Genomic DNA, 27607 nt, shown 5'->3' on the forward strand with positions numbered 1-27607 from the left:
AGCAATGAGAGAGTAAGGAAGCAAATGGCTTTTGGCCATGAATAATAATTTTGGAGATGAGCCAGGGGTGAGAAGAAATCACTTTCAGTGTCCACTCCAAGTCCCTGCTCCGTTTTCTCTGCTGTAATACGATGTTTGGTGAGTGGTGGGAATACATGAGAGATTGGTTCTGAGGATTTCTGGATGGAAGAGTCTATATTCCAGGCAGAAAATCTGCACATTTCTAGGACATCAGGAGCTATTCTGATATTTAAATTTCAAACAACCCAAGTTAAGCTGGTATTGTGGACCTTCTGATAGGGAGAGGGATGTGCTCTCTCTTTGAACATTGAAATTTACTCCCTTCTAATGAAAAGGAAAGAAAACAAAGCAAAATATGCACTGGCTTTCTACAGAGGTCTAGCTAACTGGGCAGCTGTAATCTCTTTCGGCGAAAGGCAGCAATACAAGACCAGGAACGGGAGAGGAGACTCTCTCTGAGCTCCCCCAGGCAGCTCCTCTCTCACTGGTTGGGAGAGGAGACTCTGGAGAGGTTGACGTTGGGAAGGCAAAGAAATCTGCACAAGGAAGCTGCAGTGTCTAAGCTCTCATAAGGAAGTGCGTTTTCCAACTTTCAGAGGATCACATCTACCACTCGTACTTCCCAATGAAATCATTTGTAGAAAGGTTTTTCTAAGATAGTAAAACTAGGATTTTTTATACACTATGCAAAACAAACAAACAAACAAAGGAACAACTTCACAAAATAACATGTAGCTATACAGGAAACATTAACCTTTTTTTAACATTCATGTATTTGTGTTGACAAAATTTATAGTTCCTAGTCTTTAATAATAACATCTACTTATTGAAGGGCTATCATGGGCTAGCCCTTTAAAGATGGTTTCACATTTAATCAATAACCTAGCTATGTAAATATCCTTATGCCTACTTTCAATACGAAGGAAGTGAAGTGTGGACACATGGAGTAACTTGCTCAAGTTCACACAGGTGGTGTGAACAACCTCTAAAGAGGATGTTCTTTCCATTGACACTTTGTCGGTGTTCCCTGCATGAGAGGAGCATCTCTCTCATTCCAGAAGGTTCACCTCATACAGCTGGAAACAGAGTGCTATGGACTGACTTGTCCCTCCAAGTTCATAAGTTGGAGCCCTAACTACCAACATGATGTTAATTGGAGATGGGGCCTCTGGGAGGAAATTAGGGTTAGATGAGGTGGGGCTCCCATGATGCAATTACTGCCCTTCTAAGAAAGGACACCAGAGAACTTGCCCTCTTTCTCTCTCCCCTTGTGTGCACACAAAAAAGAAGCCGTGTGAACCTACAGCAAAATGGCGGCCTCTTACAAGCCAAGAAAAAAATATACCTTGCTGGCACCTTGATCTTGGACTTCCAGCGTCCGGAACTATCAGAAATAAATTTCTGTGGTTTAAGCCACGAAGACTGTGGTAGTTTGTTACGGCAGCTCAAGCTGACTAACACAGGGAGCTATCTTTGAATGAAAGGCAACGGTGCCCAGAAAAGTCAACTAGCTTCCCAGGGCACAGTGATTTTACTAGCATATATAAATAAATGAGCTCTACAGATTATGATCCAACTGAGATGTGGGAAGTGTTGTTCTTTTACCTCTCATCACATGTGGAGGAGGAGTTGACTCCAGCACTTGAGCTCCTTTCACAGGCAATGGGATCATTGGCGTTGGTGAAGGGTTGACCCAAGATGGGATGGAACCTGGAGCAACTTTGCTGCCATAATACAGGGCACCTGTGTAAAAAAATCTGTATCCATTAGTTCCCAGGTGTGCTTTTCTAGGGAAGTTGCCTACAATTGCAAGAATCTGTTTCATGCACACCCAGGAGGTTCTCAGCTAAGGTTTTCTACCCCTGTTTTTATTCCAGAGTCCTCGCTCTTCTGGCTCCTTCTATCGTCATGCTGTAGAGTTCTCTGCAGAGTCTGGGACCGGGGCTAGGGGCTGCAGCCAGAGGAACTGCCCTGTAGAGATCGCGGAAGGTTCCAGTGCCTTCAGCATAGGCTGGGGAGATAATGTCCAGTCCAGCTTCTGGAGAAGTCCTGGCTTACAGTCAGCATCTTCCCCGATCTGTTCCTCTTTACTCATCAAACAACAATCTGAACAATTTAGTTTCCCAAAGAGGTTCCTCTACTTATTACAAAAAGTTCATTTTGTATTCTGATATGCAGTCAGTCTTCCATTCTTTGAGAAACAAATGCCTGTTCACCTAGGCATTTTATCTAGGTGATATAAAATCCCCTGTAAATGCCAGTTTATCGAGGGTGAGTTTCCCCTGGGTAAATTTAGCTGTGAAGCCCCAGGCTATCATAACTGGGATGGCAGAAGTCAGAGTTCCTTGAACCCTGGACCACTGCTGTAAAGTTGGCATCTCACTTGGATAAATAAACCAAGGTCTTCTAAACTTTGGCACCTGCGCCCTTGGGCGTAGCTGGGGACTTTCCACAGGGTGCAGAGATCGTGGATCATTTTTAAAGCAATTTCTAGATTCTCAGCTTCCATATACACTGTCTCCTAAGAAATGCTCTTTCCCCTGGTTTACAGATGGGAGGCGTGCTCTTTCCCTGCCTGCCTTCACCAGAAACTTCCCTGGAACCCAAGGGTCCATTTGAAAATTGGTGTCGTGCCAAAAACCAGAACGACTCCAACGACTGGGAAGCACGTCCATTTGCAAGTCAGATAGTTTCCAATTCTTTGCTTTCAACAGAATGAGAGTAGGGACTGGACTGACATCTGATAGAGCATTAAAAACAATTTTTGAATACTAGATCTTGACGTGAGCTTTGTCCTATAACTTCAAAGAAGATCAGGTAAGTGAGTGACGTTGCTGTAACAAAGGTCTTTCTGTTCTCATCTACTTGTCAATGCTAACAAGTTTTGTCCAATTTATACCTTTAAAAAAGTTTTTAAGTACAATTAATGCTGAATCTTGTCTCTTTCCATCTATTAATAACACTTAGCCATAGATAAATGAGAAAATACTCTGCCACATTTTTCTCATTAACAGATGATTTCCAATAAAATTTTACCTCTTTTGCATATCAAAATTTATAATATATTTATATTATTTTGATCAATTGTCTACTCATAGTAATTTTAATAAAATAATACAGAAGAAAACTTGGAACACTCAGAATCTATGATCACAAGGAACTGAGAAAATTTAAATATGTAAACATATTTTTCTTGCAGAGAAGTATGATGATCAATAAAAGACTTTCAAGCCTAAAAACATATTATGTTAGGACAGAATTCTGCCAAGAAAGTGGAATGGAAATCCAAGTTCAACCAGAAAAAATATATAAAATTTCCAATAATTAAAGTAGGATTTGTTCATCCATTTTTTTAATAGGTCATGGTGAGCATCAGCTTAAGTATTCCATTTCATTGGCTACACTTAAGACAGTGATGCAAGAGTTTTATTTTAAAAGCTCAATATTTACAATATGCCAGAAGTTAAATTCGTTGCAATTATTTAAACAAGATGAAAAATTTCAAATCTTAATTTGAAAAATGGGTGAATGGGTACACAGGTTTTCAAAATTCCTTTGGGAGATATGTGAGCAAAAATGTTTGAAGACCACAGCAATAAGCTGTCCCCAAAGGAAACCGGGGGAAGAGTACAGGAAGAGCTCAGGGCACAGGAGACACCGACCTGGAAGCCAGAGGCAGGCTGGGCACGGAGAGCAGCAGAGGTCGGAGGACCTGGACGCAGGGTAAGAAAGCTGACCGGCCATATTTCTCCACCAGATAGAAACACTGACCTGAGCAGCAAGAATGATCCTGCGGAGGGGAGTCAGCCAGCATCCGCTCATCCCCGGCCTCGTTCTCAATCACCATTGAGGTAAGGGGCGTCACTATGTGGTGGTCCAGAGACATTTGCAGGATTGTTTTTGTAATTTTCCTTTTGGCAGCTGCTGTAGGAGCCAGGCTTCTGTATTCAGGAAATAGAGACATTAGAAGACATCCCCACATGTAAGGCTGAGCTGAAGTTCGACAACCTCATCACTTCGGGGTTCAAGCAGGACCCTGCGGGCCAGAAGGTGAACTAAACTAACTGCCTTCATGAAGCTTACTATTTTATCTAGCTATGTAGGCCTAAGGAGTTTTTCTTCACAGACTTGATTTTTTCGTTAGAGCAGTTTTAGGTTCACAGCAAAACTGAGTGGAAAGTACAGAGATTTCCCATTTACCCCCTGCCCCTACACATGCACAGCCTGTGCCATTATCAACATCCCCCGCCACAGTGGGACATTTATTTCAATCCATGAACCTGCACTGACACGTCATAATCACCTTAAGCCCATAGTTGACATTAGGGTTCACTCTTGGTGATGTACATTCTATGGGTTTGGACAAATGTATAACGACGCGTATCCATCATTATAGTGTCACACAGAGTAGTTTCACTGCCCTGAAAATCCTCTGTGCTCCACCTGTTCGTCTTTGCCGCCCCCCCTAACCCCAGGCAACCACTCATTTGTTTTTATAGGGATTGTTTTTTAAAAATTAATATTTAATTTCTGCAGCAATGTGCTGTATCGCTTAAGTGCACCCAGGGTGCTTTTGTAAAAGGGCGAGGATAGCTCTCGCTTACTTCCAAGCCACAGCTACAACCCTGTGTCTGTCTTATGATCTTATTGACATCACAGATTTTCTCTGTGAGTCCAGTTATCCAACCACATTTCATTTTCCACAACCTAATTCAGGTGACCCTGTTCCATCTTCCCGAGAATCCAACCGAATAGGCATGGGGCTCGGGGATGGTGATTTTCTTATCCAACACCCTCATGTAATTCTGATGCATACATAGTCTAGAAATACAGTTTTTTTATTGGCGAGTTTAAACGCAGGTCAGCTGAGAAGCCAGAGATGGAATAGATAACTATTAGGGTGCCCTTCGTTATGCAATTATATCATAATCACTTTACCATAAATTTCTCTTTGGACAACCACCTGTTTTTAAGGGTAAATGCAAATGAAGTAGTGTTACCCCCCAGCATCATGGATGAATCTCACAGACATCATATTGAGTGAAGGAAGCCATTACACGAAATTTAGCCACAGACAAAACTCATTGATGGTGACTGACATCCGGGTGGTGATTTCCACTGGAGGAGGGAGGTGGGTGTTGAGGGGACGGAGAAGAAGGGAACCTTCAGAGATGATGGACATGCTCTATGTGTAGATCTGGGTGGTGACTACGTGGGTGATACATATAAAAATTCATTCAACTGTACACAGAATTCATGCACTTCACACACTTTATGTATGTCACACCTCAACAAAAAAGAAAAAAGAGTGAACCCAGCTTTAGTTAAAGTGCTTGGAACCAGTGGAAATTAATAATCCAAACCCTGAATTAATTTGCTGCCTTTCTTGGTGCCAATGTCTTTTTGTGTGTTACTTCAAATCGTCAGGGCAAACCTTTCACTTTTGCAAATGCCTGTGGGGCACATTCTTCACTCCTTACCGCTCAGCTAGAAGTTGGTTGATTGTCAGATAGGCCCACAATTTCTTGGTGAAATCAGGATCTGCATGCTTGTCTTTTGATAGGAAATCCTCCAAGTCGTCCATTTCGGCCAGGGTTTCTAAGACTAACTCTGTGTTAGCCTGGACGATGGAAGGTTCAGTTGAAAAACACCAGGGAAGCAGAATTATAGTTAATTAGTCCACATTTTTTGTACCTACTGTGAGTGAATCAGGGTCCTATGCAATTTTAAGGGGAATGCAAAATAATTCAAAAGAATACAAAACAGGAAGTAAAAGCATACCTCTAGGGTTGGGTTTGAGTTTGGGATGAAAAACGTGAGGATTTACACAGTAGTTGGGAAGATGGCATAGATCTTTTTCTGCTTTCTCTTTCACTTACTGCTTTTATTCCACATGCAAGATTCTTGGAATATAGAGTGTTAGTCTCTTACTATACAAGATGGACCTTGTCCAAGGGATGAGTTAGTACTTTCAGAATAAGCAAATGAGCGAAAGTACCGAAGTCGCAGTGATAATGCCCTGTAATTGCTCCAATTTCTCAGGGTGAAATTTTCCTGCCACCACAATCTCTGAGCCTCCAAAATAGTTAGGGAAACTATTTTGAGTGACATCCGTTACTGACGTATGGGGATAGTTGAACTGAATGTTCCGGAGCAATGGAGTAGAGACCTGGTTGTAGAATTTCTACAAGTCATAAAAAAAAAAAAAAAACAGAGAAATCGTTATTGTCATACCACTTTATAGGTCTAAAGCATTTTTCTCTGGGATTCTTCCAAAGCTTAGCAGATACCTCTTATTTTATTCTCACAAGATCTCTGTGGAAAGCTATGGGACAAGGAAAATTCTCATAACTATCAGACGAACTGAGACACAGAGAAGATAAAGATTTGTTAAGAGTATTACCATTGATTTAAGAGTCTAGTAATTTTTTTTTTTTCTGTTACGACCAGCATGAAAAGCTGATGGACACTGAAAATCAGAAAAGTCAGCTGGGTTGATATTCCCAAATTAGAAACTTATCCCTTACCTGTCCCCAAGTTTCAGTGTGGTGCCTGCCTTCGATATATGGTATCTGGTACCGACAGCTGGGGTAAGGTACGTTCTTCTACATCTTTTTCTTGTCCATTTAGTCAAAATAAACGAGTAATTCATATCCTTCATATTTAAGGAAACTTACAGGCTATAGTTTGATCTGTGTTACATTATAAAAAGTTGATATCCAAGATGCCAATGCACTTGAAAGGGAAAACAGGAGGCCATGATGAGGAGGAGGACCAATTGCTTGGCAGGAACGGAGAGCCGCAAGAAGCTCTGACAGTGTCTCCGAAGACTTGTTCAGGGAGGACGGAACTGCGCGCCCCTGGCCTCAGCCTCTCACCTCACTGCTAAAGCTGATATACAAGTAGGGTGGGGTGCATGAGAAAGGACTCGAACACCTGCCTGATTCATGCAGCTGAATATAGCGGAAATAATGACAATTTTCATTTAAATTCTGCTGTCTTCTTTTAGGCTTCAGATATTGCTAGTCGAATGATTTTGAGTGGAGCAAAAAAAGATAAGAATAGGAGAAAAATGTTACCTTGAGCTGGGAAGAAGTGTCCTGGTTTCCATAAATCCTATGAGCAATTCCGCGGTTTTCATTGGATAGTCGCTTCAAAAAATCATAATCTACATCAAATCCTATCCCCAAGCTGAACAAGGAGATGTTGTCTTGGATGTTCTGCTTCACGTTTTTCTGAATTTTTGACAACTTCAGTTCACCTGAAGTTGATGATGACAGAAAGGAAAGGAAGGAGGCAACGTTGTAAAATTTTTGAAAAATCCATGGAGGACAGCTTAGCAAAACTGGTCAAAATTAAAAATGCACTTACCCTTTGACCCAGCGACTCAACCAGGATTTTTTCTCACTGATGCACTCATGCATATTGAAACGCAGTGTGGGCAACGGTACATAGCAACATTACTGAGAATAGCAACATGATGGGAAACCCTCACACGTACACCAATAAGTGAGATTGGTTAAACTACGATCCTTTCACACTGCGAAATACTATGCAGTTATTAAAAAGATCAAGGTGGGGGCTGGCCCCGTGGCCGAGTGGTTAAGTTCGCGCGCTCTGCTGCAGGCGGCCCAGTGTTTCGTTGGTTCGAATCCTGGGCGCGCACATGGCACTGCTCATCAAACCACGCTGAGGCAGCGTCCCACATGCCACAACTAGAAGGACCAACAACGAAGAATATACAACTATGTACCGGGGGGCTTTGGGGAGAAAAAAGGAAAAAAATAAAATCTTTAAAAAAAAAAAAAAAAAAAGATCAAGGTGACTCTTGATGTATTTATATTGACCGATCTCAAAGGCACAATTTTAAAGGGGAAAATCAATGCAAAAATTGGTATATGTAGGATGTATTTGTATATATGCATGCATATATGTGTGTATGTATACATGTGTGTATATAGTCACATATATGTATATGTATGCATATACAGTAGACAGATATGCATAGAATATCTCTGGAAAGACACACAAGGAATTGGCAACCAGCGATCGCCTCCAGTGACAGGAACTGGATGGTTGAGGGACAGGAGTGAGAAGTAGGCTTAATTTTTTTACTATATTTCCTTTTCTTCCTAATGATTTTATTCTAAAGTTGAATTTCCAAAGTAATCTGATCCAAGGTGGAAAAAACACATGGAATCTACAACAAATACATAACCACGGTCGTTCTAGTCTCCCCATTAATAAAACGGTTGCTCTTCGCCTTTCTAAAACTCTGGTTGCCATTGTCACGATCGGCTCACTCGTCTTCCTTCCACTGAGCTGTGTCAGGTGCGGGTGGGCCACAGTGCTTGTCTACACGACAGACTGCCGCAGAATCTAGCATTCACTCTCGCCTACATTTGTCAGGGTAAAGACCCAAATAAGCACATAAAAATAACAGAACATGGAAGAAGCAGAGAGATGTTGAGCCATTTTGTGGATAAGAAAAATGCTTCACATACAGGACGTCTGGAATTTCTCCACAGAAGAGAAACTAGAAGAAGACAAGTCATTCTCCAGTTTCGGTGAGTAACTGAGGGCAACGTGGAGAACAGAGGGAGAGTATGTTCCTGCGGCCTCCAGGGGTACTACTGGAGCCTTGGGATAAATGCTCATCATACACACTCCCACACACCATCCCACCTGCCTCAATGGAGGAAATAAATGCATTTCATTAGTTGGTATCAGCAACCCTCATAGCTTACTATTACAATTCCAATTCACATTTTCCCACGATATGGAGATGAAACGGAGGCATTCAAGAGCATCACTGAAAGATATCTGGGAATTTGTTTCAGCGGGGTGAGTGTTTTAGGGTCAAAAGAAGCCTTCTTAAAGGAGCAGGATTTAAAATAGTTTAGAAACTCAGGCAAATGCAATTAGATTTCCCGTTTCAAGCAAATCACGTTCCCAAGAAACAACGGTAAAAATATTTGTCAGTAGAAAATCGAAGCGATACTTGCCTACTGTGGGATCGCCGTCAGAAACCAAAATTATCAGGGAGACTGAGTTGGGGTCCAACAATCCCAAGTTGTTGGCTTCGTTCAAAATAAAGATGGCCCGCAGGAGCGCTTCGTTGATGTTTGTGCCTGTTCAAGCGATATAATGAGCTGTTCTGTCATGCACTCTTTCATTGCACAGAACAATGACGTCTTGGCTTCAGGTTCATCAGTCAGGTGATTGCTCATGCATAATTTATTCAGTACCCAAATCATTCGATTGCATTTCCAAGTGGCACACATTTTGCTTAGTCTGGTCAAGATCTCCCAGGGGAGTAAAATGTTCACTTTGTGGTAAACTATCCCCTTAGAGCTGAATTAGCCCTTTCAATGCACCAGTCTATCGTTTTGTTAAACACCAAATTAAAGGTACCTAAATCAGCCTTGCTGGTATACTTGGACACTGTTCTGCAGGCGGGGACATTTTATGCTGTGCGAGTTAACAAGAAGGCTGGTGTCACTTACTGACGCTTTTCTGAGGAAGGCTGGAATGGTTAAAAACTAGTGTGGGATGTGTACTTTCACCACAAACTTAGTATTCATCGTTTAACAATAAGCATATTACTTAAGGCAGAACGCTGCAGAGTGGGCAAAGACCACAGTGATAGGGAATAATAGTTCTCCAGTGAATCAAGAATTGAACCCTATGGAAGTTTCTCACTGGGCTTTATGTCAAACTCACGGACCTCCACTGGGCTGGATTTTCTCAATGTACTTTTTGGCATCTGCAACCTGTGTTGTAGTAGCTGAGACTAAATCATTTCTCCAGGTTCGCACGTTGTGGTTGAAGTCAACCACAGAGAACTGGTCTTCAGTTCTTAGGTCATCCAATATGGTCTTCATTGCTTCCACTGTCTATTTTGAAAGAGAATAGAGAAGGGTCTCATTACATAAGCTCTAAGTCTAAGAAGAAAGGGGGAAGACCAAGAATTCATCCTAGTCATCTTTCAAGTAGTGACTCAAGCTGTAATTCTTCCAGAAAACCTCTTAAATCCACCTCAGTCAACACAGATCTATCTTGCACTTGCTCTGAACATGTCTTGTCTGCATTTTGATGCTTAAACTTTTACTGTCTTATTTTGTTATGCACAACCACTTCAGTCTTATTTTAAGTTAATGATCACAAACCTCAGCTGCTCCCTTGGGGGTGCCTGCAAATCAAACATATTTCTCAAGTCCAGCTACTCACCCACTCTCTCTCTTTTTTAAAAGATTTTATTTTTTCCTTTTTCTCCCCAAAGCCCCCTGGTACTTAGTTGTATATTCTTCGTTGTGGGTCCTTCTAGTTGTGGCATGTGGGACGCTGCCTCAGTGTGGCTTGATGAGCAGTGCCATGTCCACGCCCAAGATTCGAACCAACGAAACACTGGGCCGCCTGCAGCAGAGCGCGCGAACTTAACCACTCAGCCACAGGGCCAGCCCCTCACCCACTCTCGTAAACTACTACTTCTCATCCTCAAACCGTCCACGTCCACACCTCCCTCCACGTGTCTCGTCTGATGACCTGGATTCCTACTTCACTGAGAAACTGAAGCAATCAGAAGAAAGTTGCTACAACAGGCACCACCATAAAATCCTGCCTACCAGTATTTCTACTCATATATTTTTCCTTCCTGCCTGATAATATGGAAGAACTAGTAGTATTTCTACCTAATGCAAATCCATCTGCTGGTGAACTAGATTTCATTCTCTCTCATCTACTGAGGGAAGTCACTCTATCAACTGTTCTTTGCCTCTCCTACGTCTTAAATTTTCCTCCTCTCTTGGTACGTTTCCATAAACATAAAAACGGGCTACTTCTCATCCCTTTACAAGTCCCATTTGTATCCATTTCTCAGCTTCCCTTTGCAATAAAATTCCTTGAAAGGATTATCTAAACATACTGTCTCCAAATCTTCTTTTCCTATTCTCTCTGAAATGTAGCCCATTCAGGTTTTCACCATCATCCCTCCACTGAAACTGCCCTTGTCAAGGTCGTTGCTAAATCCAATGGACTATTCCCACTTCTCAGACTCAACCTATGAGCAGCATTTGAACCAACTGGTCAAACCCTCCTAATATGACTTCCTCATTGTCTTCCAGAGCCTCAGACTCTCTTGGTTTTCTCCTCCTCTCATTGGTTGTCTTTTCTTAGTCTTCTTTGCCAGTTCCTCCTTTTCTCTCCCAATTCTAATTTTTGGACTAGCCTAGGGTTCGATCTTGGTTCTCTTCTCTATCTACCCTTACCCCTTGGTGTACTCATCTAGTCGCATTGCTGTAAATGCCTTCTACATACTAGTGTCTCCTAATTGTATATTTCGATGTCTCACCTTTGAACATCAGACTTGTCTAGCCAACAGCCTGCTTGACATGCACCCTTGGATATTTAATAGACATCTCAAACTTCACATGTCCAAAACCGAACCCCCAATATTCCCCACAAAGTCTGATTCTGCCCCTGTCTTTTCCAGCTCACTGATGGCAAATGCCATCCTTCCTTCCCATTGCTCAGGCAGAACGGGTTTGAACATCTTTCAGTCCCCTTTTCTTCCCTGTCACCTCACAGCCTTAGGAGATTCTGTTTACCTTCAAAACAGATTCCAGAATCCAATCACTTCTTGCCACATCCACAACTGCCACCCAGGTTCAAGCCATCACCGTCTCTTGCCTGGATGACGGCAACAGCCTCTTCTCTGGCCTCCCTGCTTCCACCCTCACCTCCTGCCAGTCTATTCGCACCATAGCAACCAGAGACATCCTTTAAAGCATAAGTCAGCTCATACCACTCCTTCTTCCCAAATCCTCCAACAGCTCTCCATTTCTCTCAAAGTAACAGCCAAGGTTCTCATAATGACCTAACAGGCTTTACACGATCTGCCCTTGCCCCTTCCTTCTCAAATCTCATCTCCCGCTGCTTCCCCCACCTCCTGCCACACCGCTCTTCTCTCTGCTCCTTGAACGCGCCTGACACTCTCCCCACTTAGAGCCATTGCGCTGGCTGCTCCTGACGCCTACAGGGATCTTCCCCCAGAAATCTGCACGACTCTCCCCTCACCCTCCTAGGGTTTACTCAAGGTCTTCTCAATGCAAGCACCTGTTTAGAGGACAAACATGTTTAAAATTTCATCCCCCTGCAATTGGCACACCTGATTCTTAATGCACTCCTCTTTTTTTTTCTTAAAAAGGGCGTTTTTCATAACATCACCATTGAAGATACTTTTAAATTTACTTGCTGTGTTTGTTGCTTATTCTCTGTCCCCCCATACCCCAGAAGCTCTGTAAGCTCCGTGAGAGCAGGGATGATTTTTTTAATGCTTTTGGTTGATTTCGTTACCAATGAAGTGCCTGACACAGTGGGTGCTTAATAAATATTTATTAAATAAATGAAGGAAGAAAGGAAGCAGGGAGCAAGCTCTTGTGTTAGAGCAGTGGTTCTCAACTAAGGGCAGTTTTCTCCCCAGGCGACGTTTGGCAACATCCAAAGATGTTTTTGATTGTCATGACTGAGGGGGTGGGTGCTTTTGGCATCTAGTGGGTAGAGACCAGGGATGCTGCTAAGCATCCTACAGTGTACAGAGCGGCCCCTACAACAAAGAATTATCCGATCCAAATGTCAATAGTGCCACTGTTGGAAAAGCTGGTACTGGGGGATAAGCACAGTGGACAGGGGCCATGTATTTTCCTCTTTTGGATCCTCAAACTGTGGTGAACACATGGGTGATAAGAAATGGTTGTTAAATGAATGAATGAATGGTTAGTTGGTTGTTCCAATTGGTTGGATGAATGGATTGATAGATAAAATAAATTTCCTTGTTTGTTACTTAGAATTGCATCTACGCCACTGAAGGCTGATTAATCCATGTTGAACTCCAAACTGGAAGACACGACACAGGATGGCTACGCTCAAGGAATTGCAATATAATCAGAAAAGATATGCATCTAATGATTTCAAGTTACTTGTGAACAATGGGAAGATAGTCATGTAAAACATTATGCAGAAGAACCAAAAGACTATGAAGCAGAAGAAGGATCCGAGTGAGAAGAGGTTATACTGAGATGAAATTTTTCAAAAAGGTGAGTTTTGAAATGAATTTCTGTTGTTTATAAGCCATTTAGGGTGTGGTACTTTGTCACAGCAGCCCAAGCTGACTGAGACAAGCCCTAAGGGGTAAGCGGGCATTGAATGATTGCACTGTTGGGAGGGGACCAACGAAGGTAGGGAGTCCCACATACTGCTGCCACCAAGGGGGGGACTTACTTGTTTCATTTTTATTCCCCACATTGAGCCACTAACATCGATGACAAAGAGGATGTTTTTGGGAATTGGGTCCATGTTGTCAGGAGCAAAAAAGTGGACGAAATATCCATTAAAAACCTGAAAAACAGAACATATTTGTGAGCCCAACTGTTTCCGAGGTTTAGAATGTAGGAAGTTAGGGAGCCTGGGGACTAAGGGAGGAGAGATGCATCGGGTTTGCAGGAGGCATGGTGGTCGGAAGGGAGGGAACAGAGGCTTGCCATCCATCCATCTCTCCCTTCTCCTTCCTGCTCTCCCTCCTTCCCTTCCTGGGAAGGTCCGAGCCTTCCTGGCAGCTTCATTCCCCAGGGTACTTCAGTTCACTCCAGTCTCTGTTCCGGGCACCCTGCTAACCCACAGTTAATCAGCTAGAGCCCTGCCCTGGTGAGGCTCACAGGCCAGTGGAGGATCCAGACAAGCGAAGAGGCACTTTGCAGCCCAGGGTTGGTAAGTGCTGTGATCGGGAATATGGAGGGCTCTGAGAACACGCATTGGAGGTGCCTCTAACCCAGACAAGAGGGACTTTCCCAAGGAAATGGCATCTACGCTGGACTTTAGCATGAGTTTGGCGTCAGCCTGCCAGCGTGAGAGTGGGGCTGGGTTGGGGGGTGGTAGGAGTGGGGAGGAGAGTTCCAGAGAGTGCAGCCCTAGTGTGAGAGACATTGGCACCCTTGGGGCTCTCCAAGTGGTTCATCCCAGTGGGGCATAGCATACAAGAATTCAAGGAATTAGGGTGGAGAATCAGCAGGGTACATCATGAAGGACCTAAGGTGCTCTCTAGGGAGTTCGGACTGTTCTTGAAGTGAACGGGAGGCCCCTCCACCTGGGATCCTGGCCACTCTCTTGGTCTTCCCCTGCGGCTCTGATGATTGGCTCCCCTCATTCTCTCTCAGCTGCCCTTTGGCTGCCTCCACCAGGACAGCCTCGTGTCCAGCTGTAGGGCGTATAGCTGTGGACACTTGCCTACCTCCCTGTCCCTGGAGAGAAGTACAGGCTTTTGGATACCCTCTAAGATTTCTTACCTTAGCACAAAGGAAATACAGACGTGCATCTAAGACATGACAAAGGGGGAAGGAGAAAATTTCAAGAAATTTCACAGTGAACGTGGGCCCTGGAATCTGCCACTAGCCCTAGCTCTTTCTCTAGGCTTTGGTCTTTCCTTCCTCCCAGCCCCATAACTTCTGTGCCTTCTTTGATAGTCTAATTGCAAAGGACCTTGGAAGATTATCCAAAACCCCCATTTTGTGATTTTTCTCTTGTTCTTTATATGAGGCCTAGAAGTACCTTTCTGGGTCGTGACACCCAAGGACCCTTTATTCAGTTTTCTTGACATGAAAAGATAATCCTTAATGACACTTAGGGAGACATGGTTTTGGTCCCTTCTCTGCAGCCTTGACACTTGTCTTGGCAGCTAGGAACCACCCAGAAGCCAGGGAGTTTGTCCAATGAGAACCAGTTCTTTGACCTCAGCACGGCCGTTCTCCCAGACTGTTTGCACGCACCTCAAGTTCCCCGGCTTTCTCTTCTCTGTTCACGTCATACAGCACCACCAGCTCTCCATCTACCGCAGTCTCCAAGCAGTTGGAACATTTTCTTTGCTGTGCTACCGTGGGCTTGAAGGAGACATGTGCCTGGAAAGAATAGTGATGTCAGAGCCTGGTCTCTGCCACCATCCCTCTCCAGGGGTGTGGTTGACAGCTGCATCTTCTCGTGCACACGGGTAAAGAGGTATTGCCATTCTGCACCCAGGCAGCATCATGGTCCTATTACTGATGGAAGGGACAGTGCCAATGCATGTGAGGGAGCATCTGCCAGCCTATGGTGCTGTTGGCCAGGTTTTGGGTCTTCTTAAGAGGTTCAAAGAATTCTTCCCCTCCACGCTGGAAGAAATGTCTCCCAGCTCTAGAAGGAGTTTGTGAAAGATTCTTAGAGGAGCTTGACCCTTCTCTAGTTGGTTGTTATTAGCCATTAAGGCAGAGAGAGTTAAGCTGAATATCTCTTGCTGTGATTAACGAAAATCCACCATGCATTATGTGAAATCTGTCTTTTAGCTGGCCAAGGAGATGACTTGGGGGGAAATGAGGCTCCAAAAGGGACAGTCGCTAGTCAAAATGCAATGCAACATTTGGAGGTTTTAGTTTGTGTATCCTGTGGAAGACCCCAGAGTTTGCTCAGGGACCACTGCTCTTTCCTATAGTTTCCTCGGCTCAACATCTGACAGCTTCTCTGCTCCCCAGAGCACGGGAAGAGGCCCGAACCCAGGAGCTAGCGGCCACTTAGAGTCTTTGCAACATGCAATACTTATGGTACCTTCTGGGGTCCTTTAGATATGACTGGAACACCGTCAAAATGGCCATCAAATGTGTCAGGAACATGAACAAATCTCAGTCCCTGAGGTTCAATAATCCACACGTCTACCTGGAGATGGGAAAGAAAATTACTCAAAATTACAGTGATGGATGGTAATCAGTCTTTGGGTGGTAAACATGATGTAGTCTATACAGAAATAGAAATATAACGATGTACACCTGAAATTTACATAATGTTATAAACCAATGTTACCCCAATGAAAAAAGGAAGTACAACAAACCAACAAAAACATGAAGAAAGAGATACTAATAAAAAAAGAAAAGAAAATTACTCAAAGTATGAAAATACCTTCCAAGGCTTTTTGAGCAAGAAGTACAATTTCTAAGTCCTTTGCTGTTTTTCTCATCCTCAAGTTTTCCTGAAGATGACCCAGTATGGTTCCATGAATCACTTCTGCCCATTCTTTAAATTCTCTGGGACATGGTTCATCTCGAAATGGCCCCTCAGTACTTCCCTTCTATCACTTCCTTCCTCTGAGATTTAATTCCCCTCCCCTCTCCTATCCTATTCTATTCTTTTTATTTAGAGGAGCATTCATGTTGTGAGGAAAAAGAAAAAGAAGAAAAGCCATTGTTCAATGAGTCTGTATTTACTCTGTAGATCTGTCAGTAATAGACCATTTCCTCCACATCCTGGAACTTCTTTTTTTTTCTGTCTTTTTGTTTTAGACAGAGCTAAAGAGGAGGCAATCCCTTTGGGCGATCCTTGGTCGAACCATAGTCATAGCTGCCATTTCTCCCTATAGACTCTAAGCGCTGCGCCAAGCACTGGACTTGTATGAACTCACTAAACTCTCACTGATACTGTTATTATTATCTGTGATTGTTCTTGTTTGTAATCTCTCATTTTACAGAGGAAGAAACAGAGATTCAGAGTGACTCAGCTAGTACGTGGCCAAGCCGTGCTTCAAACCCAGAGCCTGAGCTCTTAATGCTTCGTATGCTGCTGCTTGACTTTCAACAGCTTCTGCTCTATCTTTTCAGTTGACATTACCACACTATTCTTTAGCCCCATGCCACAATATTCTATTTGTTTTTCTTTAGATTGCCCCCCACCTTTTGTACACACCCACTTAAAGTTGAGGTCATCAGATAGAACCGTGTGCATACACTGGTTTCCTTACTGCCTCTTCCTCATCTAGAGTCATTTTCGACAGTGATGAGCTATCTCCCCTTTGGAAGTTCCTGGCTTTGAAGTCGTGCCAACCTTTTTTTCTAATTTTTAAAAAAATTCTGCTTTCCTAAAGTCATGGACGCTTGTCTAAGCAGAGTCAACGTTTTCCTTCTTGGTTAGTACAAATTCCAGTATAAGAGGTAAACTTTATTTGCCTCCAAGATTCCCATTAACTCCAAATGATCAAATGATTCTCCAAGTTGGTAAGAATTAAATATACACAGAATCAGGAGGACCAAATGTCCCAGGAGAGTCGGACCTAGCCATTGTGGGTAGACAACTGAGAGGCTCTTAGAGGAAAGGGAAAAAACCTGGAGGCTCTGCTTTCATTCTTCCACGAGATTCTATCTGTAAATGAATTTAGAGTACTCAAGATGAAGTCTAGTCTCTCCATAGAGGATGAAAATGGAAGGAGGACGTTTTCCCTAGGGCCACAAAAGCTCTTAGCAGTCCTGTGTTCAATTTGATACTGATGTGGCCTTAGAATCTAGTGGACCTGCTGGGACACTGTGCATCTGGAGGCCTATTCTTGAGGCCCAGCGCTTGGTCCCACTGAGAAGTTGGGACCAACCCACAGTGGCCCCGAGTCACTCCCCATATTTCCTAGTCTTTCTGTAAGGATCACAGAGTTGGAACGAAAAGTTTTCCCAAAATTCGATACATCAAAGAGGGTTTAAACAGAGATCTGTTCCCCTTGATTCCTTGAGGGAAATGCATTTCCAACTTGGCGGCCTTTCTGACAGTGATTAGAAACCGTTTCTAAAAATAAAGACAGGAGAAGTTCTATAATTTTATGTTTTCTCCTTAATTTATTTTTGGATGAGATCAAGTCTCTTTGGAAATGGATAAATTTCATAGACTATTAGATCAGACAGTACCTTAAAAATCATCTAGTCCAACCTCTTTTTTCACAGATGAGAAAGTTAAGGCTGGGGAGCAGAACTGCCCAGATCCCACAGCTAGTCAGTGCCCATTCTGGACCAGAACTCAGGGAACTTGCCACTGTGTCTGACGCTCTTTCTGACCTACTAAAACTCCATCCTATTTTGAAAATTAGGAATTCCTAAGAGCGTGAGAAATTTAAGGATGATTACAAATTTCAGAAATATAAGAAAGACTTATAGGCTACCTGATCTGTGTGGTAAGAATCATGACCTTCACGGACACAAACTCAAATTCTAGGATGTATAGTCCACAGTGTGGTTGCAGATGCAGTCAGACCTAGGCTCAAACCTTAATTATGTCCTTGCTCTGTGACCTTAGGCAAGTTATTTATACATATCTGTAAGTCAGAGATAACGGTGTCTACCTCATAATTTGTGGTGAGGGTTCAACGACATATACTATGTATAAACACCTTGCCCAAAATATTATAGCAGACAAATACTTTCATATCTTTAACTCAGTTGCTGTTAATATTATTCTTATCAACAGCCTCAACAATTGCATCATTATAAGCGAGATGCTGATCACCTCTAACTGCTGCCTCATGCTATTTACCAGGGGATTCACAGCATTGAGCAAGAGAGTGCGGGTGACTGACACACAGTCCTCATCACTCCAGGAAAAATCCCCAGGGTCACGGATTGTGCTGTGCAGGGCGGCTGGCCAGGACTGCAAGAGGGGGCGGACATCCAGCCCTTCACCCACTTGCCAAGTCACGTGCCCTGACACGGGGCTGCATTTGCCTGGAGGAAGGGCATCTTTTTCTAATTCATACACAGGCATCGTATGTGCCAGGAGGGACTCTGAGAAGAGCTCAACGTCATAAACCCTGAGAGCAAATTAATGCCATAGTGAACATGAAGAAGAAAGTGTTTTTTATTGATCAGATGCGCAAGTTTTGAAATTGGAATAAAAATTTCACTACGATCGATTCATCTCCAGAGTCGTCTTTGTCTACGGGCAATTCCCCACCTGTCGGCTTTCCCTTCCTCCCTGTCAAATGACGAGGCAGGTGGGACTGTACCCTCCCCTGGGTTTCTTCTGGCTCTACTCTGCCTCTTACACAAAATGCTCACGTGATGTCATGGAGGTTCCAGCCAAGAAGAGTGTCTCGTTTCTTAAGGCAAGCGGTGACGATTACAGCAAAGGTGAGTTCAAATGGGCAGGGGAATGGGGTGGCAGAGGAAGACAGTGAACATTCATTGAGTTCCTAGCACCTGCCACCTATTTCCATAAGTTCTACGGAAAATATATACAGTACCCTTTTCACAGATGAAAAGATAGACTCTTGGGGTAACTTGTTCCATGTCAGAAGGCTAGTGTCATGGGTTGAATGGTGGCCCCCTAAAAGATATGTCCACATCAAGCCCCTGGAACCTGGGAATGTGACCTTATTTGGACAGAGGGTCTTTGCGGATCTGTTAAGGATCTTGAGACAAGATCATCCTGTACTACCCAGTGGGCCTGAAATCGAACGACAAGTGTTCTTACAAGAGAAAAGCAGAGGGCGACTTGAGACACACAGAGGAGGAGGCGATGTGAACACAGAGGGAGAGATTGGAGTGATGTGGCCATGACGCCACAAGTGAAGGAACGCCAGCAGCCGCCAGACCCCAGAAGAAGCAAGGAACAGACTTCCCCCTGGAGTCCCTAGGAGCGGCCCTGCCGGCACCTTGATTTCAGATCTCTGTCCTCCAGGACTGTGAGAGGACACATTTCTGTTGGTGTAACCCACCCAGTTGGTGGTCGTTTATTCCAGCTGCCCTAGCAAAGGAATGCAGAGCTGGCATTGAAATCTGTAAGGAAGCGGCCTGGTGGACTCCAAACCCATCATCTTTTCAGGACACCACGTGGTCTGGCAGAGCTGACACAAAGAGTGGTGAGACAGAAAGTATCAATCGGGGATAGGAACCATAGAGGATGGCGTCGGTGCACAGCCCGCCCATCCATGCTCACCTCCAGGTGTTTGGCCAGCCGTCCAGGCTGCAGATGAAGCCTGTGTTCATAGGATCCCAGCTTCCTCCACTTCACTTCCTGGTAATGAAGTTCGAACTGCACCTTTGCTCCAGGGAGGATGTTGACTTCGGTTTTGAAGTCCTCCATATCAAGAGCCCTGCTCCTAAAGAGGCGACCCCCGACACAAGTCATCACATGCACGATCGAGCACGAGACCAGCATCTAGGCAGAGGGTGTCCAGACTTTCCTGAGCAATCTAACCTGCTCAGTTGTTCATGAAAATGAGCAGTAGGTACAATAGAGAAAATTGCAAATTCCGGATCAATTTAATTCCGCCTACAGTTTCAGTGTTCTCTCCTACCTGATCTTTTTCTTCCAGAGCTTCTTACAGATTTGAGTGTCATCTGCAAAGAGCTACCAGTTATTGATCCCTAGTACGTACCAGGAAAGTGACACATGATCCCTAATACAGCAGCTCTGCAAGGTGGGTATCATTACCCTCATTTATCGAATGGTAACAAAGGAGGCTCATAAAGGATAAGCAACCTGCTCAGGACCACGCGACCAGTCAGTTGTAGGGCTGGGACTCAAACCCAGGTTTAGATGATTCCAGAGACAGCACACATTTCCTCGGCTGCATTTCAAACTCATTCTAGTGATTCTTTTTATTTTTGAAAGTCTTCAGAAAGAATAAATCTATATTTCATCAAATTGAATAACTATTTCCAGCCAAAGTCCTTATTTAGTCATGTGTATATCAAGTCCAATGTGCTCATTGATCTTGAGGTGTTTATGGTGTTAAGGAGAAAGCAGCAAGATCATCAAAGGAAGGTGATTTGAGCATCAGGATAAATAACGAATGATTTTTAAAAAATTAAATAACCGAATAAGCAAGGTGAGACTGTGCGTAATCAGCCCATTCGGGATCAGGGAGGTACCGTAGAGGGGTCAGCTTGGGATGCTGGGTAGCTGAAGGAAAAGATGAGCAAGCCCTGGTATAAGGCTTAGAAGTAGAGCAAGCAGTGAGAGGCCATATTTATCTGCGGAGCGGACCAGAACGTGAGCCCTGTGTTCTCTGTTGAGCCCTGTTCACAGTACCTAGGAGAGTTTCAGTTACAAATAAATATTTGTGGAATGAGCAAAGGAAGAAAGGACTGGATAAGGTGGTCAAAGTGATGGATAAAGATGGCAAAATAGTATGCAAAGATAAGAGAACTAATTAACCTGGATTAACGCTGGAAGTGCTCCCTTTGCTTGGAATTTCTTCTCTCCCTTCTCCACCTGGCTGAATTCTGTTAATCTACTTTGGCTCAGCCCAAACATTAGGTCCTCTGTGATGATTTTCTGGGTCCCCAGACAGAATTGGACACTTGGTACTTGGAACTCCGATAGGTTTTTGCACTCTTTCTACATTAGAGCTTGCCCTTATATGTATTACATATATTATAGTCACCTATATATTCTAGGTTCCTTGTCTGTCTCCTCCACTGGCCTGACAGTGTTTGTGTTGCTGCCGCCTCTGACGGAACTGGGTACCAAGTTGACATTCAATGCATTTTAATTGAATGAAGGAATGCATGAATGAAATGGAAAGAGCTTCAAATGAAGGTGAATTTGGGGACACAGAGGAGGAGAAGGAAATGAAGAAAAAAGGATGGCAGGATCTGGCAGAAGATCAGATGTGCCGTGTGAGGAGTGACGGGTCGAAAATTCCTTAGAGGTTTCTTGCTTGAGAGGCTGCCTTTTTGAGGATGGTTTTGCATTCCCAGTGTCCTATTTAGGATTATAAGGGGGAAAAAAATCAACAGAAGCTAAGCTAAGGAACTGGTGCTGAAAAAAACTCTACCCCATAAAAATAAGGCAGAATAAATCATTAAAACAAATTCCCAGCCCTTCTTTCTGTATGCATGGGAAGTGCTGTAACAAGACCAGCAATATTTCTGGAGTTCCTCTATGCACTCTTAAAGAAAATCAACCTTTAGTTACAGAGCATCCATCCACTCTCAAGGCAAGCTATGTAAGGATAACCTGTGTGAGATCAGCCACACTCATTGGTTGCAGAGAGGCCTTTGGGAAATAGAAATTGGGAACCTGATTCTACCATCTAACTACAAGGTCTGGACCTTTCTGGAGGCTGGTTTGCTGTAGGGGCAATAGGACTGAGCAGAGCAGCAGCGGGACAAGGGAGCAGGTCACTCTCTCTGGACGTTACCTCACCAATCCAGCGGTTTTGCCTTTCGCTCTGGCCTGTGAGTAGAGCGCTCGGCCCACACTCTTCTCCTTAACGGAACTCGTGAATGTTGTGCCATCGACAGTCCTAGAAAATGACAGAAGGCCACCAGTTGGTCTGAAGAGCAATCTTAGCAAAACAAGCAAACCACAAACAAACATGCCACGTAGGTGGATGTAATGAATGGGGGCAATTACCGTATTGCACCTGGAAGAAACGAGAAGAGATCATATTTCATAGACAGGAGTCCCTTTAGCTTTATCTGAGCGTGCAATTAAAGGGCGACAGGTAGGCTCCCATCCTAAAAACTTTCCTTCACGTTCTGTTGCTTGTGTTTAAAATTTTTCCTCGTTTTCAGATTTAACCCTTCAGATTAAGTGCTGTTCTCTTGGGACAGCCCTTTTGAATTAAAATGTGCCTAGGAGAGGTGACGGATGAATCCCTCATTATCTGGCTTACATTTGGTTTATGGAATCCTTCTACAAGTTAAGGATCTTGGCTAGCCTGGGGCCATTATGCTTTCCTGCCAGGGTGGGAAAGAGTGCAGAAAGATGGAGAAAGGTACTGGTGGATCTCTTTGCAGAGTTTGTGTTCCTATAACGTCTCCCTCGGGGGCCTCTGTCTTCTCCTTGCATCTCCATCCACACCTGTTTTACTTCCGATTGGCTGTCCTTTCATCTGTGCCAAGTAATGATTGATTAGAACACTCAAAATACAGAATTTTAAAAATAAAATGGGACTTATGGCATTCAAATGGGCAGTCTCTCTCTCCCCAAGGAGGTATTGAGAAAGGTGTGGAGCAGTTTTTGGCTGTCCAGATGACTGAGAAGCACTACTGGTCTTATGGGAGGGCATCAAGACATTCTGCAATGTGAGGGACAGCTCCACTAAAGAATTGTCCTGGGGCCGGCCCTGTGGCCGAGTGGTTAAGTTCGTGCGCTCCACTTCGGCGGCCCAGGGTTTAGCCGGTTGGAATCCTGGGTACAGACATGGCACCACTCATCAAGCCATGCTGAGGCGGTGTCCCACACAGCACAACCAGAGGCACTCACAACTAGAATATACCACTGTAAACTGGGGGACTTTGGGAAGAAGAAGAAGAAAAAAAAGAAGATTGGCAACATATGTTAGCCCAGGTGCCAATCTTTAAAAAAATAAAAAGAACTGTCCGGTCCCAAATGCCAATAACGTGTTTGTTGAGGCACACTTCTAGGTTCACCTCTTTAGATGAGAGAGGGCCAAGGAGACAGTGACTCGTTCAAGGTCACACAGCTTATCAGAGACACAGCTAGCCCTGGACCCGATCTATCCAGGTCAGCACTTTTTCCATCAAGTCATACTAAGGTTCATGACAAAAAGTCTTTATGACAAAAGGAAATCATCTCTAAAGGTAGAATGTTTGTAACCTTGATAAAAAAGGCAGAAGAAATATTTTGACTGGATGTGGAGGTCTGTATAACTCATGTTAAATTGTGGCGATACAAGCAGCTGTCTTCTCTGGTCTGGTAAGTTCAGCCCCGAGTGGAGGGAGACCAAAATAAATGTCTATTTCGCAATTCTGACTTTTGTCATCTCAAATCTTCTATGGAATGAGATGGAGAAGAAAGAAAAAAATGAAGGAAAACAGAAAGAAGATGCACCTAGAATAACTCCTGGTTACGTGGTTTAAAAATAAAAATTAAAATCGTTTTAAATATAATTTTTCAGACACAGTGTTACATAATACCACTACATAAAAGCTTTTCCTTCTACATTTGCTTTTTAGAACTAAAAAAATTTTTTTAAAGAAATTTCTAACCCAATTCAAAAGATACCAATTCAAAGTCACATAATGCCCTTTTTTCCACCTACTTTGTTTTGTTTAGAAAATATAATTAACTGACTCTGCATTTCCTGGAAGCTGAAGTGCATGATAATTGAGCCCTTTGTTTCCTTTGTGCACAATTATCATTGATGACCTTGGTGTAAGAAAGACAAAGACCCGGGTGAAGAGTAACTCAGCCTAAGGTCTTAATAAAAAATAGCCAGACGGTCTTTAGGGCCCTGCGCCCTGTTCTAGGCCACTTGAGGACTTTGACCAAGTGGAGCACTTTCTGGTGACTGTCACCTAAATGGTAAGGGAATGAAAAACCATCCAATCACTTGGAGGAACAGGGAATGTCTAGTCTTGATAAGCGAAGCCATCAGGTGGGACAAGATAACTGGCTTTCACTATTGAAAGGCATTGGGGTGGTTTAAAAATTTTTTTTACTATGGAAATCTTCAAACATACAAAAAATAGAATAATATAAGGAACCTCCATGAACCCATCACTGGGCTACGCCATTCTCAATATTCAGCCAATCTCCCATCTTATTTATATCCCTACTCTGTCCACCTCGATTACTTTGAAGCCAATTTCAGACAGCATGTCATTTCATCCTTGAACATTTTAGTACGTATTTTGTAGAGAATTTAAAAAATATATTTTGTGAGTAGAACCAGAGTCATTAGGTAGAATATGGAACAGATTTTAATTAAGTATAAGAAATAATTCTAGAGGCTGGCTGGCTGGTGTAGTGGTTGGGCTCTTGCTCTCTTCTTTGGCTGTCCGGGATCACGGGTTCAGATCCTGGGTATGGACCTGTACACTGCTCATCAATCCATGCTGCGGCGGCGTTCCACATGCAAGGTAGAGGAAGTCTGGCACAGATTTTAGCTCAGGGACAATCTTCTTCAAGCAAAAAGAGGAGGATTGGCAATGGATGTTGGGTCATGTTAGGGCCAATCTTCCTCACCAAAATAAAAGAAGTAGTTCTAACAGAGCTCTCACCATTGGGTGGATTGCCCTAGGAAGGAACGAGTTTATTATTAAGGAGCTATTCAAGTCAAGCCTGGATAACCCACCTGTCAGTGGTATAGTAGAGGGATTCAAGCCCTGGACAGGTGACTGGATTTAATCAGTGGTGTTGATTTCCTGTAGGCCAGGGGAACTCCATATATTTTTCTCCCCCCAAAGAAAGCATATCAAAATGCAAGTAAGTAAGAGGTTGTTACCACAGAGATAACCTTAAATTTGCTTTAATTTATTAGGAAGGAAAGGCAAAGCCTTCACAAATTCTGATACTTTGAACAGAAACAAATTATTTGGACTCACCCAGTGATGACTCGTGACATCCAGTGGGTCCACAGCTCTGACAGGGGAGCCGTTGACCATCAAGGTCCAATCAAACCCTGAGGGGCAATGAATAGAGTGTATCCAATTTCCAGTTCTCTATAGGAGTTACTCACATGGAGAAGTTGGAGATGAAGGCTCCTTTGGGAATCTGAACATCAAAGACGACACTCTGAGGCTGTGGAGAGTTGTTCACCACCTTGGTCTGGATGACGGTGTTGGCCGTTCGAGAAGTAATCGTGGATCGGACTTTGTAGCTATGAAGCGTTACTTGATCGACATCTTCCTGTAATTGGCAACAGAGTGTAACAAAACTCAGAGACAAATTACATGGAACTTCGCTCTGTATTTGATGTCAACAGCAGCACATTTTATGATGAATAATTTTAAGAAATTGGTAAGCGTGTAAGTCAGGTGTTATTAGGCATTATGCTAACTTGGAATGCCCCCAGGCAGATCTGTTGTGAGATATCTTGAGGTGCCTTTCAGCTCCGTGAGTCTATTAATAATGATTTTTAAAAATTAGAATGCAAGTAGGAAATGAGATGATGGGAAGCAAGACTGGATTATGAAAGTCCAGGGCGATAGCGGGGAAAGGATATGGGATTGCAGGGCTGGAAGGGGAGACTGGCTGTATCTCCAGAGTGGGGCACAGCCAGGGGTGTGATAGGGTGGAGGACACATATAGCTACCCGCCCCCTTCAATCTTATCTACGACAATGCCATCTTCCCCCAGTCCTCTTCTCCTTTCCCAGATTAAGACGAAATATGAGAATGCTGATGGATGTGAGCAGCAATGAACAGAATGTCATGAAGAGGACACTTTGAGGCAATTATTGGTCCCAGATTCTGGGCCTCCTTTGTCAATTCTTCTCTACTGATTTAAGGCAGCTCCAGTCTATTAGGATGCTCAAAAGCAAGGTATTAAAAACACACATCTTTTAGGAGAAGCCTGAGAATTGCAAGCTTCTTCAGGACCATAGCAATTATGTGATCCACCAGATTTTGCTTTTTTCTCCAAAAGGTTTTTTTGTTTGTTTGTTTTTTGGTGAGGAAGATTGGCCCTGAGCTAACATCCATTGCCAATCTTCCTCTTTTTGCTTGAAGAAGATTGGCCCTGAGCTAAGGGCTGTGCCAATCTTCCTCTATTTTGTATACAGAATGCCACCACAGCATGGCTAGACAAGTGGTGTGTAGGTCCGTGCTTGGGATCCGAACCTGCAAACTCCAGGCTGCCAAAGTGGAACAGGTGAACATAACCACTACACTACCAGGCCAGCCCTCTCCAAAAGCTTTTGCTTATTTCAACATGAGGTGTCATCCTGCAAGCTTTGTCACGCAAGATTGAACCTTCAACTGTTAACATCCAGCTCACCTCAAGCTAAGATAAAATCCAGGTCAAGTTATTCATCCTTCCTAGCACTTAAATGTGTGTTTCTCGAAGCAGCTGTCAGTTCAGAGCAGGAAGCCGACATCAACCACTTCCTTTTGATCTTTTCTTGCCACAGGAAGGACTATAAACATCTCAGGGAATCGGGCTGTTTCATGTTCAAGAGTTCCTTTCGCACCCTCACCAAAGCTGTTTGGTATCATATTTTAAATCAAAATTCTTACTTTGGAATAAATACATGTGCTTGGATGAAACCTATGCTGTTGGCAAAACTTGAGAAAATCAAGAGAAAGGACGTTTTCAGCTCTTGGTGACATCTCTCTTTGCCGCATATACACTGTACTTCATGCTGAATTTTAGACACAATTCCAAACAGAATTGGGCAAGGGGGTATTTCGAAAGTCAGGGAACTGCTCTCCGTGATGGAGACAAAGGAGGCAACCGTATTGATTTCTAGAGAATAGGTAACAGAAAAATCATTCAGGCATCAATTTTTAACAAAATCAAAGTAAACTTACCAATCTTTCTCCAGATTCTCCAGAAACACTTCTCTGTGAAAGGAAGTTACATAATCAATCTTCAAAAAAGTGTTACTAATTACCCAGAGGGCAGAAAATGCTTTCTCTCAGTCTGAAAATTTTTTCTTCAATACTGAGCTGGGATTCATTCATTGGAGTGGAGACTTCAATATCAAATATTCTTGAATACTATTTTCCCACTGTGGTGTTTCCCTGAACACACTCCTCAGCCACTTTTTGGTTATGTGCACACCGTTCTTTGATGTAATGCTAAAACAAATGTTTTTAAATAACCATAGTCCTGCTGAGGAGCATATATCACCTCTCTCCTGTCTGTCTGATTTATTTTTTATTCAGTTGAATGGTTATTTGGGTGCTTCATTTTTCCATGGGGCTCTGAAGGGGCCATTCCCACTGTTTGTGATGCTGTGCCTTCCAGGTCCTCTGCGTCCCCTACCCCCATATGGCTAATTCCTGCTCATCCTTCAGATCTGGGCTAGGGCAGAATTTCCTCAGTGAAGCTCTCAGAATTC

At 43.4% G+C, this 27607-nt stretch overlaps 1 protein-coding gene and 1 long non-coding RNA gene across 2 annotated transcripts in view; one reads left to right on the top strand and one right to left on the bottom strand.

Annotated features, from left to right (window-relative positions):
- The window catches only part of ITIH2 (inter-alpha-trypsin inhibitor heavy chain 2), a 39880-nt gene that overhangs the window by 8133 nt on the left and 4140 nt on the right, over positions 1-27607 (bottom strand). The window contains exons 3-16 of the mRNA XM_008529139.2: positions 27075-27107; positions 25283-25452; positions 21995-22099; positions 19783-19945; positions 15649-15756; positions 14841-14969; positions 13300-13416; positions 9749-9917; positions 9027-9152; positions 7101-7282; positions 6020-6205; positions 5502-5641; positions 3793-3962; positions 1627-1764 (exon numbers count right to left, since the gene is read on the bottom strand). Coding sequence (XP_008527361.1) covers positions 1627-1764; positions 3793-3962; positions 5502-5641; positions 6020-6205; positions 7101-7282; positions 9027-9152; positions 9749-9917; positions 13300-13416; positions 14841-14969; positions 15649-15756; positions 19783-19945; positions 21995-22099; positions 25283-25452; positions 27075-27107 — 1936 coding nt within the window. The remainder of the gene's footprint in view (positions 1-1626; positions 1765-3792; positions 3963-5501; positions 5642-6019; positions 6206-7100; positions 7283-9026; positions 9153-9748; positions 9918-13299; positions 13417-14840; positions 14970-15648; positions 15757-19782; positions 19946-21994; positions 22100-25282; positions 25453-27074; positions 27108-27607) is intronic.
- LOC139080475 (uncharacterized) lies at positions 11655-18755 on the top strand. The gene is made up of 4 exons (XR_011535011.1): positions 11655-11812; positions 12867-13115; positions 13616-13785; positions 18316-18755. It is a non-coding gene; the product is annotated as an uncharacterized lncRNA (long non-coding RNA).

The sequence above is a fragment of the Equus przewalskii genome, chromosome 30 (genome assembly GCF_037783145.1).
Source record: "Equus przewalskii isolate Varuska chromosome 30, EquPr2, whole genome shotgun sequence".
Lineage (NCBI taxonomy): Eukaryota > Metazoa > Chordata > Mammalia > Perissodactyla > Equidae > Equus > Equus przewalskii.